Source organism: Danio rerio, chromosome 3 (assembly GCF_049306965.1).
Source record: "Danio rerio strain Tuebingen ecotype United States chromosome 3, GRCz12tu, whole genome shotgun sequence".
Taxonomy (NCBI): domain Eukaryota; kingdom Metazoa; phylum Chordata; class Actinopteri; order Cypriniformes; family Danionidae; genus Danio; species Danio rerio.
In genome coordinates this window covers 4322501-4339818 of record NC_133178.1, presented here as the reverse complement: position 1 = coordinate 4339818, position 17318 = coordinate 4322501, and the positions used below count along the sequence as shown (strand labels likewise).

The following is a 17318-nucleotide window of genomic DNA, read 5'->3' as shown; positions in this document are numbered from 1 at the left end:
GGTTTCTCTTTCACGTGTCTTTTGATTCTCAACTTGTTTGTTTATTACACAAATGAGGGTTAATATGAATAAGCACTAAACACCGCGCATGTATTTGACCATTAAAGCTCATGCATTAAGATGGCGTTAGATGTGCGTGTGCTCTGCTGTCTTAGGCTAAGCGCGGATCGGCGCGCGCACACAGACACACACAAACACACTACCTGTCTGAGGCTAAGCGCAGCGCGCACACACACAACAGCACATTCTCTTTCGCGCTTAAAGAAATATGAATGATGCGCATCCTATGCTGCAAAAGTTACATTACAGCACATCTTTTAGTCACTTCCACGTGGAACTGGAAAGGAAGCGGTATATGATGGAATAATGGTTTATCTCGATTAATGGTTTTTCATAAACGTTAGAAGCCGAAATCGAAACCGGATTTTCGATTAATTGCACAGCCCTAACAAAAAGCTTACCTTACTCCCTAAGCATAAACATATTCAAAAGTAATCAAATAAATAGGCAGACCACCCCTACACGCTCAAGCTCTCAAAATATTTTAACGATTATGAACATCAGTACAATATTGGTTGTTGGTCGTTGGCCGGAGGGGTGAGGGAAACCCAGGAGCTCCACTCCAAACACCGAACGCAGCGGAAATGAGCTCCCCGAACCCTGCCGGAAGCTCCCTTATGTACAGGCCGCCGAGACCAGCAGCCAATCAGAACAAGGGATCACGCCGGTATGGGAGCCTATGAGACAATGAAGAACATTATGAAACAACAAGAAGGTGGGACTAAGAAAAAGACGTGCAATTCGCAATAATAAATAAATAAATAAACTTCAGTCGTAACAGCGTGTGTGAATGTGAACGTGAGAATGTATGGGTGTTTCCCAGTGCTGGTTTGCAGCTGGAAGGGCGTCCGCTGCGTAAAACATATGCTGGAATAGTTGGCATTTCATTCCCCTGGTAAATAAGAGACTAAGCTGAAGGAATTCATTTTAATTGAAAAGGTTTTGAACGATACCGTTTTAATGTAATATAGGAATGAGAGTTTGAGGGGAAATGTACTTTGTTTATTGCAACAGCAATCTTCTCTTTTTTTATTTTTATTTTGTCTTGAAATGTTTGTGTTTTTCTATATTTTCTATTAAGCAAGTGTTACCTATTCAGTGACACTAACCATGAGACAGAAATGATGTAAATAGTCTCTGTTTTCAGATTCTGATCGTGACTCTACGAGCTGCGTTTCCAAACGTTATCCGCTTCTGCTGCTGCGCTGCTGCCATTTATATGGGCTACTGCTTCTGCGGCTGGATCGTCCTGGGACCCTACCATGCCAAAGTATGAGCTATTTCAGTTATACCACGCTAAAGCACGATACCATGCTAAAACATGTTGCATTTATTTATTAATTATACCATGCTACAGTATGACATATTTCAATTATAACATGCTAAGGTTTGATACACTTTAATAATACCGCACTTGAGTTTATATGCAGTTGAAGTCAGAATTATTAGCCCCTCTTGTATATTTTTCCCCCAATTTGTGTTTAACGGAGGGAAGATTTTTTTCAGCACATTTCTAAACATCATAGTTTTAATAACTCATTTCTAATAACTGATTTATTTTATCTTTGCCATGATGACAGCACATAATAATTGACTAGATATTCTTCAAGACACTATTATTCAGCTTAAAGTGACATTTAAAGGCTTAACTGGGTTAATTAGGGTAAAGTTCGGGTAATTAGGCAAGTCATTGTATAACAGTGGTTTGTTTTGGAGACAATTCAAAACAAATATTGCTTAAGGGGGCTAATAATATTGACCTTAAAATGGTTTTCAGAAAAAAAAAACTATTTATTTTAGCCGAAATAAGTCAAACTTTATTTATAGAGCACTTTACAAACACAGAAGTGAGCTGTATAGAAAGTATAGAACAACATAAGTATAATAGTCTATAAAATACATAAAACACAAGATTTAATATAGCTAGATGGTCTATTACGTTATTAAGATCAGATGTCAAATGTCAACAAAAGCAAATGAGTATTAAGAGCTGATTTAATTGAGAAAATGGAAGAGGCCTGTTTAATAGGCGGCGGCAAATCATTCCAAAATTTAGGACCGATTCCCTCAAAGCTTACACTTTGTTTTTGGCACAATCAAGAGAAGATGACCCTTAGCTGACTTAAGAGAATGAGTGGGCTCATAGGGGTGTATCAGCTCAGAGATATAATGTGCAGCAAGACTATTTAGAGCAGGGGTGTCAAACTCAATTGCTGGAGGGCCGAAGCTCTGCACAGTTTAGTTCCAACCCTGCTCCAACACACTTACCTGTAAGTTTCAAACAAGCCTGAAGGACTCAATTAGTTTGATCAGGTGTGTTTAATTAGGGTTGGAACTAAACTGTGGAGAGCTGCGGCCCTTTTGGAACTGAGTTTGACACCTGTGATTTAGAGGTTTATAAAAACAAATAAACGAATTTTAAACTGTTTTCTAAAATAATCTGGCAAACAATGAAGCAAAGCTAACATGGGTGAAGTGTCAAATTTGCGAGTGTTAGTTAACAGCATTTTGCACCATTTGCAAACAGGCAATAGATGACCTGCTACTTTCCACATACAGTGCATTCGAGTAATCTAACCGAGTGGTCATAAAATCATGGATTACTGTCTGTTGTTTTGGTATATATTGCTTTGTTTTTGCTAGTTGTCTTAATTGTAAAAAGCTAGATTCAACCACCGCTCTAAACTGATTGTCAAATTTAAAATCTAAGTCAAATTTCATCCCTGAGTTTGTGACTGTAGGCTTAATAGGCTGAGCTAACGAGCCCAAATAGAATAGAGAAGTCCCAGCTGTACCTACAAAAAGCATTAATTCTGTTTTGTTTTCATTAAATTTTAACAAACTAAAAGCTATCCAAGCCTTCATTTCACTAAGGCAATCAAGGAGCGAGTTGACAGTCATTTTTCTAAGCGGCACATAGACCGGACTGTCATCTGCATGACAATGGAATGACAAACCACACTTCCTAATTATTAAGCCAGGGCTGATAACACAAATAGAACTTTCTCCAGAAGCAAAAAGCTCTGTTAAACATAATTTGGCAAATATTTGAAAAACAAAATTCACAAAAGGGCAAATAATTGTCAAATGAACTGGCAACCAATGAAGCAAAGCTAACACAGGGAAAATGTCAAATTTGCGAGTACAAGCTAACAGCATTTTGCACCATTTGCAAACAGGCCAATACATGACCTGCTACTCCCCACATGCCGTGCATTACAGTAATCTAACCGAGTGGTCATAAAATCATGGATTACTGTCTCAAACCGTTGTTTTGGTATATTTTGCTTTGTTTTTGCTAGTTGTCTTACTTATTTGGGGTCCATGGCCTGGAAACTCCCCAGAACTTAATCCTATTGAGAACTTGTGGTCAATCCTCAAAAGGCGGATGAACTATCAAAAACCCACTAATTCTGACAAAATCCAAGAACTGATTATGAAAGAATGGGTTGCTATCAGTCAGGATTTGGCCCAGAAGTTGATTGAGAGCATGTCCAGTCGAAATGCAGAGGTACTGAAAAAGAATGGCCAACACTGCAAATACTGACTCTTTGCATAAATGTCATGTAATTGTTGATAAAAGCCTTTGAAACGTGTGAAGTGCTTGTAATTATATTTCAGTACATCATAGAAACAACTGAAACAAAGATCTAAAAGCAGTTTAGCAGCAAACTTTGTGAAAACTAATATTTGTGTCATTCTCAAAACTTTTGGCCACGACAGTATACTTAATTTCTGAAACAGCACGCCAAAGGCCGCCATGATTGAATTGGCAGTGTGTGAATTAATCATTGTGAATGTGTGTGTGTGTTTGTACACTAGTTCCGCTCTCTGTCGACGGTGTCCGAGTGTCTGTTTTCCCTGATCAACGGAGACGACATGTTCGCCACGTTCTCGGAGGTGGAGCAGAGCGGAACGCTGGTGTGGGTGTTCAGCCAGATCTACCTCTACACCTTCATCTCGCTCTTCATCTACATGGTGCTGTCGCTGTTCATCGCACTCATCACCGGAGCCTACGACACCATCACTGTGAGTCTGTCCACACACTGAACACACAAAACACACTTATATACAGTTGAAGCCCTTGTAGTGGCAATTTTCTTTAAAGAGGCTTTCTCTGTGGTAAAGAAACAAAGGGCTCTATTTTGACGGTCCATGCGCAGAGCGCAAAACGCAGGGCGCAAACGCTTTCAGGGCGTGTCAGAACGCATTTTTGCTAATTTAAGGATGGGAAAATCCGCTTTGCGACGTGGCGCATGGTCTAAAAGGGTTGAGTTTATTTTCTTAATGAGTTATAGGTGTGTTTTGAGAATAATCCAATTAGAGTCTCATCTCCCATTCTCTTTAAGAGCCAGCTGCGTCACGCCAAGAGCGCATTCGCTATTTACAGGACGCAAAGTAAGTCTAAGTGGAAAAAATGAGCATTTCACAAGCAAACAGTTCACAGATTTATAATAGAAAACTGTTAAACAGAGCATCTTGTTACGCCCTCGGGGCGAAACAAGTAAAAAATAAGAGGGGGAGCCAAAAATCACGTTACAAAAGTTTTATTTAAGCCCACTGTGATCAAACATTAGGCAAGAACGCCCCGCCAACTCGCACGCCGCTGGTCTCCGTCCCAACCCTTAGCCGGAAGAATCATCCTCCCAAACAGTGGCCGGACGCTGATAAAGGAGCGCTCACTTAGACTCAGGTGTTCCCCATCCACCTGATCATGCCCCGCAATGCTACAGCGCATCTGTAGAGGGAGCAAAACAGACACACAGACAGACACGGCAGACAAATGACAGCGCAGCAGGCGTCACACCCTCCCCCATAAACAGGAAACAACGTTTCCATACAATAAACCATAAACATGTACATAATAAAAAGAAAGTGAATACAAACCCATATTTACAAGGGGGCCCTAGACAGGGCGTCGGCCACTATATTCTCAGAGCCTTTTAAGTGCCGAATGTCCAAATGAAAAGGTTGGAGAAACAAGCACCAGCGCATAAGCCGTTGGTTAGGATTTTTAAGCGAGTGCAAAAAGGTAAGAGGATTATGATCGCTATAAATCGTTAAAGGTGAACTATCTCCTCCCACATACACCTCAAAGTGTTGGAGAGCCCAAATTAATGCGAGCGCTTCTTTTTCGATGGTAGAATAATTCCGTTGATAACTATTGAATTTTCGTGAGAAAAAACAAACCGGACGCTCGATGCCCACATCATCCTCTTGAACCAACACTGCACCCGCTCCCTCTTTACTGGCATCCACCATAATCTTAAATGGTTCTCCTAGCCGGGGAGCCATCAGGACCGGTGCTGACGTAAGCAACGCCTTTACTGCATCAAACGCAGTTTGACAAGACTCGGACCACACAAATAAAGCTTTGGACTTAAGCAGATCAGTTAAAGGGGCAACCACTGTGGAAAAGTTTCTACAAAAACAGCGGTAAAACCCTACAAGTCCCAGAAAGCGCATTAATTCTTTCTTAGTGACAGGCACCGGATATTCATCTATCGCCTGCACCTTCGCCCTCACTGGACGCACCTGTCCTTGTCCCACTACCTTGCCCAGGTACGTCACCGTCGCCCCTGCAAATTCGCATTTAGCGAGATTGATGGTAAGGTTGGCCTGCGAGAGGCGATCGAGAAGGCGGCGCAAACGACAAAGATGCTCCGGCCAGCTATCACTCACAACAATCGTATCGTCCAAATAAACGGTAACCCCTTCTAATCCCGCGACTATTTTGTTCATTAATCTCTGAAACGTTGCGGGCGCGTTTCGCAGCCCGAAGCTCATAACCCGGTAGGAGAATAACCCATCAGGTGTTATAAACGACGATAATTCCCTCGCACGCTCACTTAAGTAGACCTGCCAATAGCCCTTAAGTAAATCCAATTTAGTCACGAATTTTGCAGCACCGACCTGATCAATACAATCCTCCATCCTCGGTAGAGGAAAGGAGTCTGGTTTTGTTACTGAATTTAATTTTCTATAGTCCGTACAAAAACGGAAACTATCGTCGGACTTCCGAACTAAAAGACACGGAGATGACCAGCAAGAGGAAGAGGGTTCAGCCAGTTTATTGTCGAGCAAATACTGAACTTCTGCTCTCAATACATCACGTTTATTCAGGGGAACACGATAAAAGCGCTGGCGGATAGGCGTGGCTTCCCCCACATCTATATCATGGGTCAAAACACTCGTCTGTGTCGGTACATCGGAAAATAACTGTGGAAACTCCGATAACAACTGAATTAATTCTTGTTGTTGAGTAGCATCTAGATGTTTAAAATCGAATAACAACTTTTTAAAAGTCTCAGAATTCTTTAACCTACCCTGCAACACGCAATCATCGGGTGTTTTCAATTCTTCCACCTGCATATCCATCACATGATGCGCATAGTGCTCAGGAAAACTATCAACCAGCGCTACAGGATTTACCTGCATTGGTGTGACACAGTCTCGATTAAAATATGGCTTTAAAATATTAACGTGACAAACTTGTGTTTTCTTTTTACGATCTGGTGTTAAAATAGTGTAATTGTCATTACTGCCAATGTGCGTCACCTTATATGGCCCAGTGTACTTGGCTTGAAAGGGCGATCCCAACACCGGGAGGAGCGCAACAACCTGGTCTCCCACGCTAAACTGTCGGCATTCAGTGCGACGGTCAAACAGGCGCTTCATCTTTTTCTGGGAACTACCCAACTGCTTTTTAGCTAGTTCCCATGCCAACGAAAGCCGTCGACGAAAACCCAAAACATAATCCGACAATTTTTCTGGCGGATCTAAATCGGTCCACTGATCGTGCAAAACAGCCAGTACCCCCCGAACTTTATGAGCAAAAACGAGTTCATTCGGGCTATAGCCAAGACTTTGTTGAGTTACTTCCCGGGCTGACAGCATCAGCCACGGGAGGCCCTCCTCCCAATCTCTGTCCATCTCAACGCAATAAGCCTGGAGCAAGGATTTTAAGGTGGAATGGAAGCGCTCTAGCGCACCTTGACTTTGCGCATGATACGCAGTGGACAAATTGTGTTTAATCCCCAAATGACGAAGTACTTCGGCAAACAAGTTTGAAGTAAAATTACTTCCCTGATCGGACTGAATAACTTTAGGTAAGCCAAAAATAGAAATAAATTGAGTGAGAGCTTTTACAATAGCCTTAGTGTTAATAGAACGCAAAGGAAACGCGGCCGGATAACGAGTGACCTGGCACATCACTGTTGGCAGATATTCACTCCCCGCTTTTGAGCGAGGGAGTGGCCCAACACAGTCAATGATGAGATGCTCGAAAGGTTGGCATACGGCAGAAATGGGCTGCAGAGGCGCCGGTTTTAACGGCTGATTAGGCTTACCAGTCAACTGGCATGTATGACAGGTTTTAACATAACTGGCGACATCTTTTTTGATTCGTGGCCAGTAAAAATAACGAAGAATTCTGTCATACGTCTTTTTAATGCCAGCATGACCGGCAAGACCATCATGGGCAGTTTTTAAAACTACCGGCCGCCATTTAACGGGCACCACCACCTGGACAAAAGGATCCCCCACACAAAAACCAGCATGTGGAGACCATTTTCTCAATAATACCCCATCTCTGATGAAATAACCCTGTGCCCGGTTCCGAATATCAACATCATCATAAACTTGCTCATACTGAGCTTTTAAAGTTACATCGCTCTGCTGTTCCTTCGAGAGCTCTTCCCTAGAAACGGCCAGTGGATAATCAGTTAACGGAAAAAAATGTTCAGTACTTACAGGTTTTACTTTAGATTGCGCCCGGCTAGCAGATCGAGTCACTGCACAAGCAACAAACACATCAGGATTTTGCGGAGCACTCTCATCCAGACAGTCACAATAAGGAGGCGGGTTAGAAACTATCAAAGGTGGCGTTTCCCCAACCCAAACGCGTCCGCCCGCCAGATTATTGCCAAGAATAAGTGACACGCCTTCAACGGGCAGAACAGGTCGCACGCCAAGCTCTACATCCCCCTGCACTAAGTCACAATTCAGAGTCACTTTATGTAAGGGTACAGATAATGTATTTAATCCAATGCCACGAATTAACAACGACTTACCAGTGTCAGACTCCAGTGAAAACGGCAATATAGATTCCAAAATAAAGGAAGCCGATGATCCTGTATCTCGGAGAATTTTTACTACTATCCTATTACCACTTTTAAGTGACACAAAACCATCCGAAATAAACGGATTAAAAATATCCTGGCGGTCTAACACGCTTGATGTATTCGCCGGTGTTTCAGCTGACAGAGCGGACAGCGGTACAGGACCCACAAGCGCAGCGGGCTTTACAAAACCGGCGGATTTAGTTAGCTGTGCCTTGGCACTTTTTGATTTAAGAACGGGACAATTTGATTTCCAATGCCCTTTTTCTAAGCAGTAGTTACAAGTCAAATCGTGTCTATTTGATGGACTTTTAGGACGCCTTGCCTGGTTCAAATAAACGGATGGAGAACTTAAGCAGGGAGAAAGGCGATCACTTCTGAAACCGTCTGTACGAGTTTTATGAATGAGTTCCCACTCATCGGCCAGCACTGCTGCCTGGGACGCGGTCTTAACATTACGCTCGGCAATGTAAGTGACAACAATATCTGGAAGCGTATTTTTAAATTGCTCCAATAAAACCAAATTTATCAGATCATCCAAGGTGGTCACTTCTGCCGACATACGCCAACGATTAAATCGCAAAGTTAGATCTCTCACAAATTCTACATGCGTTTGATTGGATTCACGCCCCAAAGAACGAAACTGCTGGCGATAGCTTTCCGGCACACGCTCATAAATCTTTAAAACAGATGACTTCACATTTTCGTAAATTTGACTCTCCTCAACTGATAAAGCAGAATACGCTTGCTGGGCCTTTCCCGTCAAAACGCACTGAAGGAGTAAGGTGCGCTCAATGTCACTCCACTTATAAGCTACAGCAATCCTCTCAAATAACAGAAAAAAAGTTTCCACATCAGACTCATTAAACGGAGGAACCAAGCGCAAATTATTAACAATATCCAATTTAGGAGAGGAGGCTACAACACTTTCAGCAGGGAACTTACCCTCTTTTAGAAGATCAAGTCGTTTCTGCTCGACCTGCACGCGCTGCTGCTCCAATCGACTCTCCTCAATCTTATGTTCTATTTTAGCTTTCTCACAATCTAAACGCCGTTTTTCACATTCAGTGTCGCGCTGCAACATCAACAACTCTTTCTGCTGCTCGAATGAAAGTGCACCAAACCCAGGTTGTATCGGAGCCGGTGCTTCCACCAGCACATTCAGATCAAAAAGCGACGCTTTTAAAATCTGCTTTATCCCCTCCTTCGTTCTCTTCTGAAGTGCGGAGAGCTCAATTTCGTAATGAGTTGCTAATTCTAATAATTGATCCTTCGTCATTAAGTCTAATAAGTCCTCCGACGGAGTTTGAACAAACGTTTCCACAACACTCGCCATAGAAAAAAAAATCTAATTAACTCCAATCCAATAATAATAATAATATCACCGTTATTGCCACCAATCACACAGAAATAAAACCTCCCCGACTCTTCACTAATGTAGACCCTAATCTTCAACTGGCCCAAGACCGGGAATTTATGCACTATATACCGCAAGTTTGGGAGAACCACCAATGTACAAGTAATTCCCCAAACCTCGGCCGTGCTCCCGAGACAAATGCTACCAAGCCCCGAGCCAGCCAAAAACAACAAACTAAAATAAAAAAATAACGTATCCGAAGACACGTTCTTCACCTACCCGGGGACAGTTTAGTTCTGCACAATTTGGCTAGGTTTCTTTTGACGGATTAGACTATGATTAGAACTTAATCAAATATTACACTTGGGCAGGACGGAGACCACAAATTGCCTGCCAACCACTACTTTCCCCCTCCTAACAAAATAAGCTAATAATCAAAGCAAAACATAATAATAAAATAAAACACTTACCAAACGAAAATCTAACCAAAACAAACCGATCGACGCAAAAAATAGTCTTCACAAGGACGAGCCCCCAATTGTTACGCCCTCGGGGCGAAACAAGTAAAAAATAAGAGGGGAAGCCAAAAATCACGTTACAAAAGTTTTATTTAAGCCCACTGTGATCAAACATTAGGCAAGAACGCCCCGCCAACTCGCACGCCGCTGGTCTCCGTCCCAACCCTTAGCCGGAAGAATCATCCTCCCAAACAGTGGCCGGACGCTGATAAAGGAGCGCTCACTTAGACTCAGGTGTTCCCCATCCACCTGATCATGCCCCGCAATGCTACAGCGCATCTGTAGAGGGAGCAAAACAGACACACAGACAGACACGGCAGACAAATGACAGCGCAGCAGGCGTCACAATCTACTGCGTGAGAATGAGAGATAATGGATCTACTTTCACATTCGCTCTTGGATAGGGAAAACTTTACGCACAGACATCAATTAGTCTATAAATAAATAATTTTGTTTGTTAAGCGCAAATATTCGTTTCAAAACTATTTCTAAATTCAGTTCTAATTTCCAGCAAACGAATAAATGAACAACAATAACAAAATGTGCTCAAAAACCTGAGTTATATCCTAAAACACATGCTGTGCCCCATATGGTCTAAAACCTGACAGGTGGACAAATCTAAGCTTGTTTTTAATAAAACAAATATAAATATGGATATAATAAATAATACTGCTAATAATAATAACATTATACAAAAGCAAATTGTTATGAATGAACTGAGATGAAGAAAAGCCCCTCGCTTACACACTGCTTAATACACACAAGAGAGCAATAGGCAAATATCTTTACATTGGAAAAACATTTAAATATAGAATATAAATATAAAAGATTAAAATATTACAAAACATATTATTTTCTAGCCTACATAAATATGAAAAATCACTGCTTTTATGTCTTCTTCATCTCGGGAGGCTTTTTAAGTTCATTCATAACAATTTGCTTTTGTATAATGTTATTATTATTAGCAGTATTATTTATTATAGCCATATTTATATTTGTTTTATTAAAAACAAGCTTAGATTTGCCCACCTGTCAGGTTTTAGACCATATGGGGCATGGCAGGTGTATTTGGAAACAACTCAGTATTTTGAGCACACTTTGTTATTATTATTCATTTATTCGTTTGCTGGAAATTAGAACTGAATTTAGTAATAGTTTTGAAACAAATCTTTGCGCTTAACAAACAAAAGTATTTATTTATAGGCTAGTTGATGTCTGTGCGTAAAGGTTTCCCTATCCAAGAGCGAAAGTGAAAGTAGATCCATTATCTCTCATTCTCACGCAGTAGATGCTCTGTTTAACAGTTTTCTGTTAAAAAACTGTTACCTGTTTGCTTGTGAAATGCTCATTTTTTCCACTTAGACTTACTTTGCGTCCTGTAAATAGCGAATGCGCTCTTGGCGTGACGCAGTTGGCTCTTAAAGGGAATGGGAGATGAGACTGTAATTGGTTTATTCTCAAAACACACCTATAACTCATTAAGAAAATAAACTCAACCCTTTTAGACCATGCGCCACGGCGCAAAGCAGATTTTCCTGTCTTTAAATTAGCAAAAACGATTTCTGACCCGCCCTGAAAGCGTTTGCGCCCTGCGTTTTGCGCTCTGCACATGGACCATCAAAATAGAGCCCCTAGTCTAATATTATTTACTGCCATCATGGCAAAGATAAAATAAATCAGTTATTAGAGATGAGCTATTAAACTATTATGATTAGAAATGAGTTTTAGAGAAAAAGCTTCTCCATTAAAGAGAAATTGGGGAAAAGATATTATATCATTATATTATATTATATATTATCGTAATGTCTGCGCTCCATTGATAATCCCTTTTTATAGTTGTGGTCTGTGCGCTTACCTCTGAATTGGTCTACTCAGTTTTGATTGACCTGACTCAGATCAGCAGTTCTCAAAGCCAAAACCAGTTTTTATCTCTCGTTAAGTCATCTCAGAGTTTAAGTTTAAACTCTGAGTTGGTTGAACCTCCTTACTGAAACAGGCCCAATGCGTACATACAGAAACACAGTAAAAAGAATATGAATCACAATGGACCCTATCATACACCAGGCGCAATGTGGCGCAAGGCGCAACGCAATTGTTATTTGCTACTTTCAGCTCGGAGCAAGGGTCATTTTGAGCTGTTGCGCCACACTGTTTAAATAGCAAATGCATTTGCGCTCATATGTGCGCCCATAGGCGTTCTGGTCTAAGAAAGCAGGCGTGTTTTGGCGCGTTGCTATTTTGAGAAACTGTAAATATTCTGTTCTTTAGACCAGAACAAAGTTGGTCTATTGTCTGGCGCAAAGTGCGCCTGGCTTACATACTACACACAAGATGTTGAGCAATATGCAAATATCTTTACATATGAAAAAGATATAATATATTAAGGATATATTTAATAAGGATATATATAGGATATAAATATAAAGGATTAAAATATTACAAAACATATTATTTTCTAGCCTACATGAATTTAAAAACCACTGCCTTTACTTTCTTCATCTCGAGAGGCTTTTTCAGTTCATTCAATTTGCTTTTGTATAATGTTAATGTTGTATAATGTCATTATTAGCAGTATTATTTATTATATGAATATTTATATTTGTTTTACTAAAAACAAGCTTAGATTTGTCCACCTGTCAGGTTTTTGACCATATGGGGCACAGCAGGTGTATTTGGAAATACCTCACTATTTTGACCACACTTCGTTATTATTGTTCATTTATTCGTTTGCTGGAAATTAGAATTGAATTTAGAAATAGCTTTGAAACAAATCTTTGCACTTAACAAACTAAATTAATTATTTATAGGCTAATTGATGTCTGTGTGTAAAGGTTTCCCTATCTACGAGAGCAAAAGCGAAAGTGAACTTACTTTACGTCATGTAAATAGCGAATGCACTTATGGCGCGAGGCAGCTGGCTCTTAAAGGTAATGGGAGATGAGACTTTGATTGGTTTATTCTCAAAACACACCTATAACTCATTAAGAAAATAAACTCAACCCTTTTAGACCATGCAGATTTTCCCGTCCTTATATTTTCTATAATCCTTATAAAATATGGATTATGGCACGCCCTGAATGCGTTTGCGCCCTACGCTTTCTGTTTTGCGCATGGACCGTCAAAATAGAGCCTAATATGTTAGTTTATTTAAAAAGAGATTAGTCTTTCTCATAGTCCATTTTTAAAGGTGTGATCGTCAGAAGTGTACAGTCCTCAGTTGTTGTGTTTGTATGTTTGTGTGCAGCAACAAACTCAAGACGTGCCGCAGGTTTCTGAACTGCACCGCTTCATCGCCGAGTGCACAGACACGCCCACATCTGGAAACTTCCGCAGCCCGGAGCCATCCACCTGCTCGCTCTTCTGCTGCTTTAGCTAGACTCAGACGGTGCGTCCCAAATCGCATACTTCCCTACTATATAGTATGTAAAAAAACAGAGTAATATGTTTGAATTTATAGTATTGGAACAGTAGATGAGAAGTACCCGGATGATCTACTACTACTGCAGAGACTCTGAAGTACTTTACTATCCCATGATGCCACGGGAGAGGATTTAAGAATGCAAGCAGGTATGTGATGATGACAACATGGCGGATGTAGTACATCAGAGTTACTTTCATACTCCTCACATTCACACTATATACAGGGTTCCAATGGAATATTTTCATGGAATATCGTCCCTGAAGCATACAATCACACCGGTGGGATCATCATTGGGTGGTTCCTGAAGCTTACAATCACACCGGTGTGATCATCATTGGCTGGTCCCTGAAGCTTACAAACACACCGGTGTGATCATCATTGGCTGGTCCCTGTAGCTTACAATCACACCGGTGTGATCATCATTGGCTGGTTCCTGAAGTATACAATCAAACTGGTATGATCATCATTGGCTGTTCCCTGAAGCGTACAGTCACACCAGTATGATCACCCTTGGCTGGTCCCTGAAGTGTATGCTCACATCGGTGTGATTAGAATGTTCAGAGCGCACATCAACAATTTAAATCTGACATCATGCACTGAGCCACAGAAAGAAGTGCTCAGTGCTTGTCATAAATCACAATTTATGCGTGCTTTCAAACAAATAACCTTTATTTTTGGTTTCAGACATATATATATATATATATATATATATATATATATATATATATATATATATATATATATATATACACAATGAAGTATGTTTAAATTCAGATGTACTACATAGGCTGAGTTCCAGTCCAATTTTTGTTTTCCCTCGGTTGTATCTGAATGGGTTTTAATGGAGGGCACTTAATTCTTGAGCACTTGGGAACTTAAATGTGGTGACGTCACAATTGCATTGCATTCTGGGAAATTAAGGCACTGAAGTAGACATACAGTGCATGCGGAAAGTATTTTTCCACATGTTTTTATGTTACAGCCTTATTCCAAAATAGAGTAAATTCATTGATTTCCTCAAAATTCTACACGCAATCCCTCATAATGACAATGTGGAAAAAGAGTTTTTGAAATTGATGCAAATTTATTACAAATGAAAAAGTTGTAAAATCACATGTACATTAGTATTCACAGCCTTGTGCGTAAAGCTCTACATTGAGCTCAGCTACATTCAGTTTCCTCAGATCATTCTTGAGATGTTTCAGCAGCTTAACTGGAGTTCACCTGTGCTCAATTTAGCTAATTGGACATGATCTGAAAAGGCATGTCTATATAAGGTCCCAGGGTTGACAGTGCATGTCAAAGCACAAACCAAGCATGAAGACAAAGGAATTGTCTGAAGACCTGTAGGCACAAGGCTGGAAAAGATTACAGAAACATTTCTGCTGCTCTGAAAGTTCCAGTGAGCACAGCGGCCTCCATCATCCATAAGTGGAAGATGTTTGAAATTCTTCCTAGAGCTGGCCATCTAAGCTGAGTGATCGGGGCAGAAGGGCATTAGTCAGGGAGGTGATCAATAACCTGATGGTCACTCTGTCTGAGCTCCAGCGTTCTTCTGTGGAGAGAGGAGAACCTTACAGTAGGACAACCATCTGCGCAGCAATCCACCAATCAGGCCTGTATGAAAGAGTGGCCAGACGGAAGACACTTCCCACCTGGAATTTTCCAAAAGGCATCTGAAGGACTCTCAGACCATAAGAAACAAAACTCTCTGCTCTGATGAGACTTAAACTGAACTCTTTGGAGTGAACGCCAAGCGTTACGTTTAGAGAAAAACAGGCAGCGCTCATCAGCAGGCTAACACCATCCCTACAGTGAAGCATGGTGGAGGCAGCATCATGCTGTGGGGATGTGTTTCAGCAGCAGGAACTGGAAGACTAGTCAGGATAGAGGGAAAGATGAATGCAGCAATGTACAGAGACATCCTGAATGAAGACCTGCTTCAGAGTGCTCTTGACCTCAGACTCGCGCGACGGTTCATCTTCCAGCAGGACAGTGACCCAAATCACACCGCCAAAATATCAATAGAGCGGCTTCACAACAACTCGGTGAATGTCCTTGAGTGGCCCAGCCAGAGCCCAGACCTAAATCCTATTGAACATCACAGGAGAGATCTGAAAATGGCTGTACACCATCGCTTCCCATCCAACCTGATAGAGCTTGAGAGGAACTGCAAAGAGGAATGGGCAAAAATTCTCAAAGACAGATGTGCCAAGCTTGTGGCATCATATTCAGAAAGACTTGAGGCTGTAATCCGCTTGTTAATTGGTGGCGTGTTTGTGATGAATGTAATACTGTTTCCGGGTCCAAGCTGCCACTCATTTGAGTTGAGAAATTATTTGTTTATGATCACTTTTTATTCACATCACACATTAAAGTTAATGTTGTATAAAGTCATAGTGTACACAACAATCTCTGGGCTTGCTGCGTTACAAATGCCAAAATTTTAACTACGTATAAAAAAATGAATTACTTTCTGGCCATCGGATATAAGGCATGGACATTTATCAGATTAAATCACTTTTATTGTCGCATCATCAGCAGCACGTGTGCTATGATGAGTGAAAAGCTTAGGTGCTGGCTCCAGACAGTACAAAATACAGAGTGCAAAATACAAAACACTCCCAAAAAAAAAATAGGACAATGTAAGATTGACAGCAATATGTGCAATGAATAGGTGTCCACATAGTTGTAGGCAGTGTTGTTGCAAGTATGGGTTGGTTAAAGTGCAGTCCATGCTTCATATTGATGGTGTGCAGTGAGGGGTATGGAAGAGTCTGTGTGGTGTGTGTTAAGTGTTCATCAGCCTGAAGAAGCTTTCCTTCAGTCGGCTGGTGCGTGATTGGATGCTGCGGAAGCGTCTGCCTGAGGGTAGCAGAGAGAAAAGTCTATGGCTATGGCTGGAGTCGCGGATAATTCTCTTGGCTTTTCTCATGCACCGCCTGGTGTAGATGTCCTGGAGGATGGGAAGCTCACCTCCTACTACGCGTCCAGCAGTTCGCACAGTCCTATGTAGGCCTTTGCGATTGCTGCTGGTGCTGTTTCCATACCAGGTGGTGATACAGCCAGACAGGATGCTCTCCACAGTGCAGGTGTAGAACGAGCGGAGGATGTGGGGGCTCATTCCAAACCTCCTGAGTTGCCTGAGGAAGAAGAGGCGTTGTTTTGCCTTCCTCAGCACTGCGTCCATGTGAGCAGTCCATGTCAAATCCTCAGCAATGTGGACTCCAAGGCAACTTAAAAGTGCTGACTCTCTCCACTACCGTCCCGTTGATGGTGATGGGGGTGTGTTCTCTCTTCCCTCTCCTGAAATCCACCACCAATCACCACGATCGTGATTTTCGAAAGTATTAAATCGCTTTGTAAACGTTTATTATTACCATTTCGTGAGTCTCCTCATACAGTTGGATAGAGCACTTGGACCCGGAAGCCGCTTCGCGTGACGTCACACTTAACAAGCGGATTGCTGCCAAAGGTGCATCAACAAAGTCTTGAGCAAAGGCTGTGAATACTGATGCACATGTGATTTTACAGCTTTTTTATTCTTGATAAATCTGCAACAATTTTAAAAACTCTTTGTCCACATTGTCATTATGGGGGATTGTGTGAAGAATGTTGTGGAAATCAATAAATTTAATCCATTCTGGAATAAGGCTGTAACATAAACAAAAGGTGGAATAAGTGAAGTGCTATGAAAACCTCCAGATGCACTGTATGAAGCCCATAGATATATACACTAGATATCGCATAGGGACCCTGAGCATGCGTCAATAGCGCCGCCATATTGGTACAGTGCTCCCAGTACAAATGTCATTCAACCGCACTACTCAAGACAGTGTTAT

The 17318-nt window shown here is 41.4% G+C and overlaps 1 protein-coding gene across 6 annotated transcripts in view; it reads left to right on the top strand.

Moving 5' to 3' along the window:
* Positions 1 to 17318, top strand: part of mcoln1b (mucolipin TRP cation channel 1b) — a 71295-nt gene that overhangs the window by 37003 nt on the left and 16974 nt on the right. For 2 of the 6 annotated variants that reach the window (XR_012400642.1, XR_012400641.1), the window contains exons 11-14: positions 1208 to 1330; positions 3883 to 4089; positions 13300 to 13440; positions 13513 to 13622. Coding sequence is in view for 4 of the 6 variants with exons in the window: in XM_073943633.1 (XP_073799734.1) it covers positions 1208 to 1330; positions 3883 to 4089; positions 13300 to 13431 (462 nt within the window). In the remaining 2 variants the exon portion in view is untranslated. 6 annotated transcript variants of the gene reach the window in all.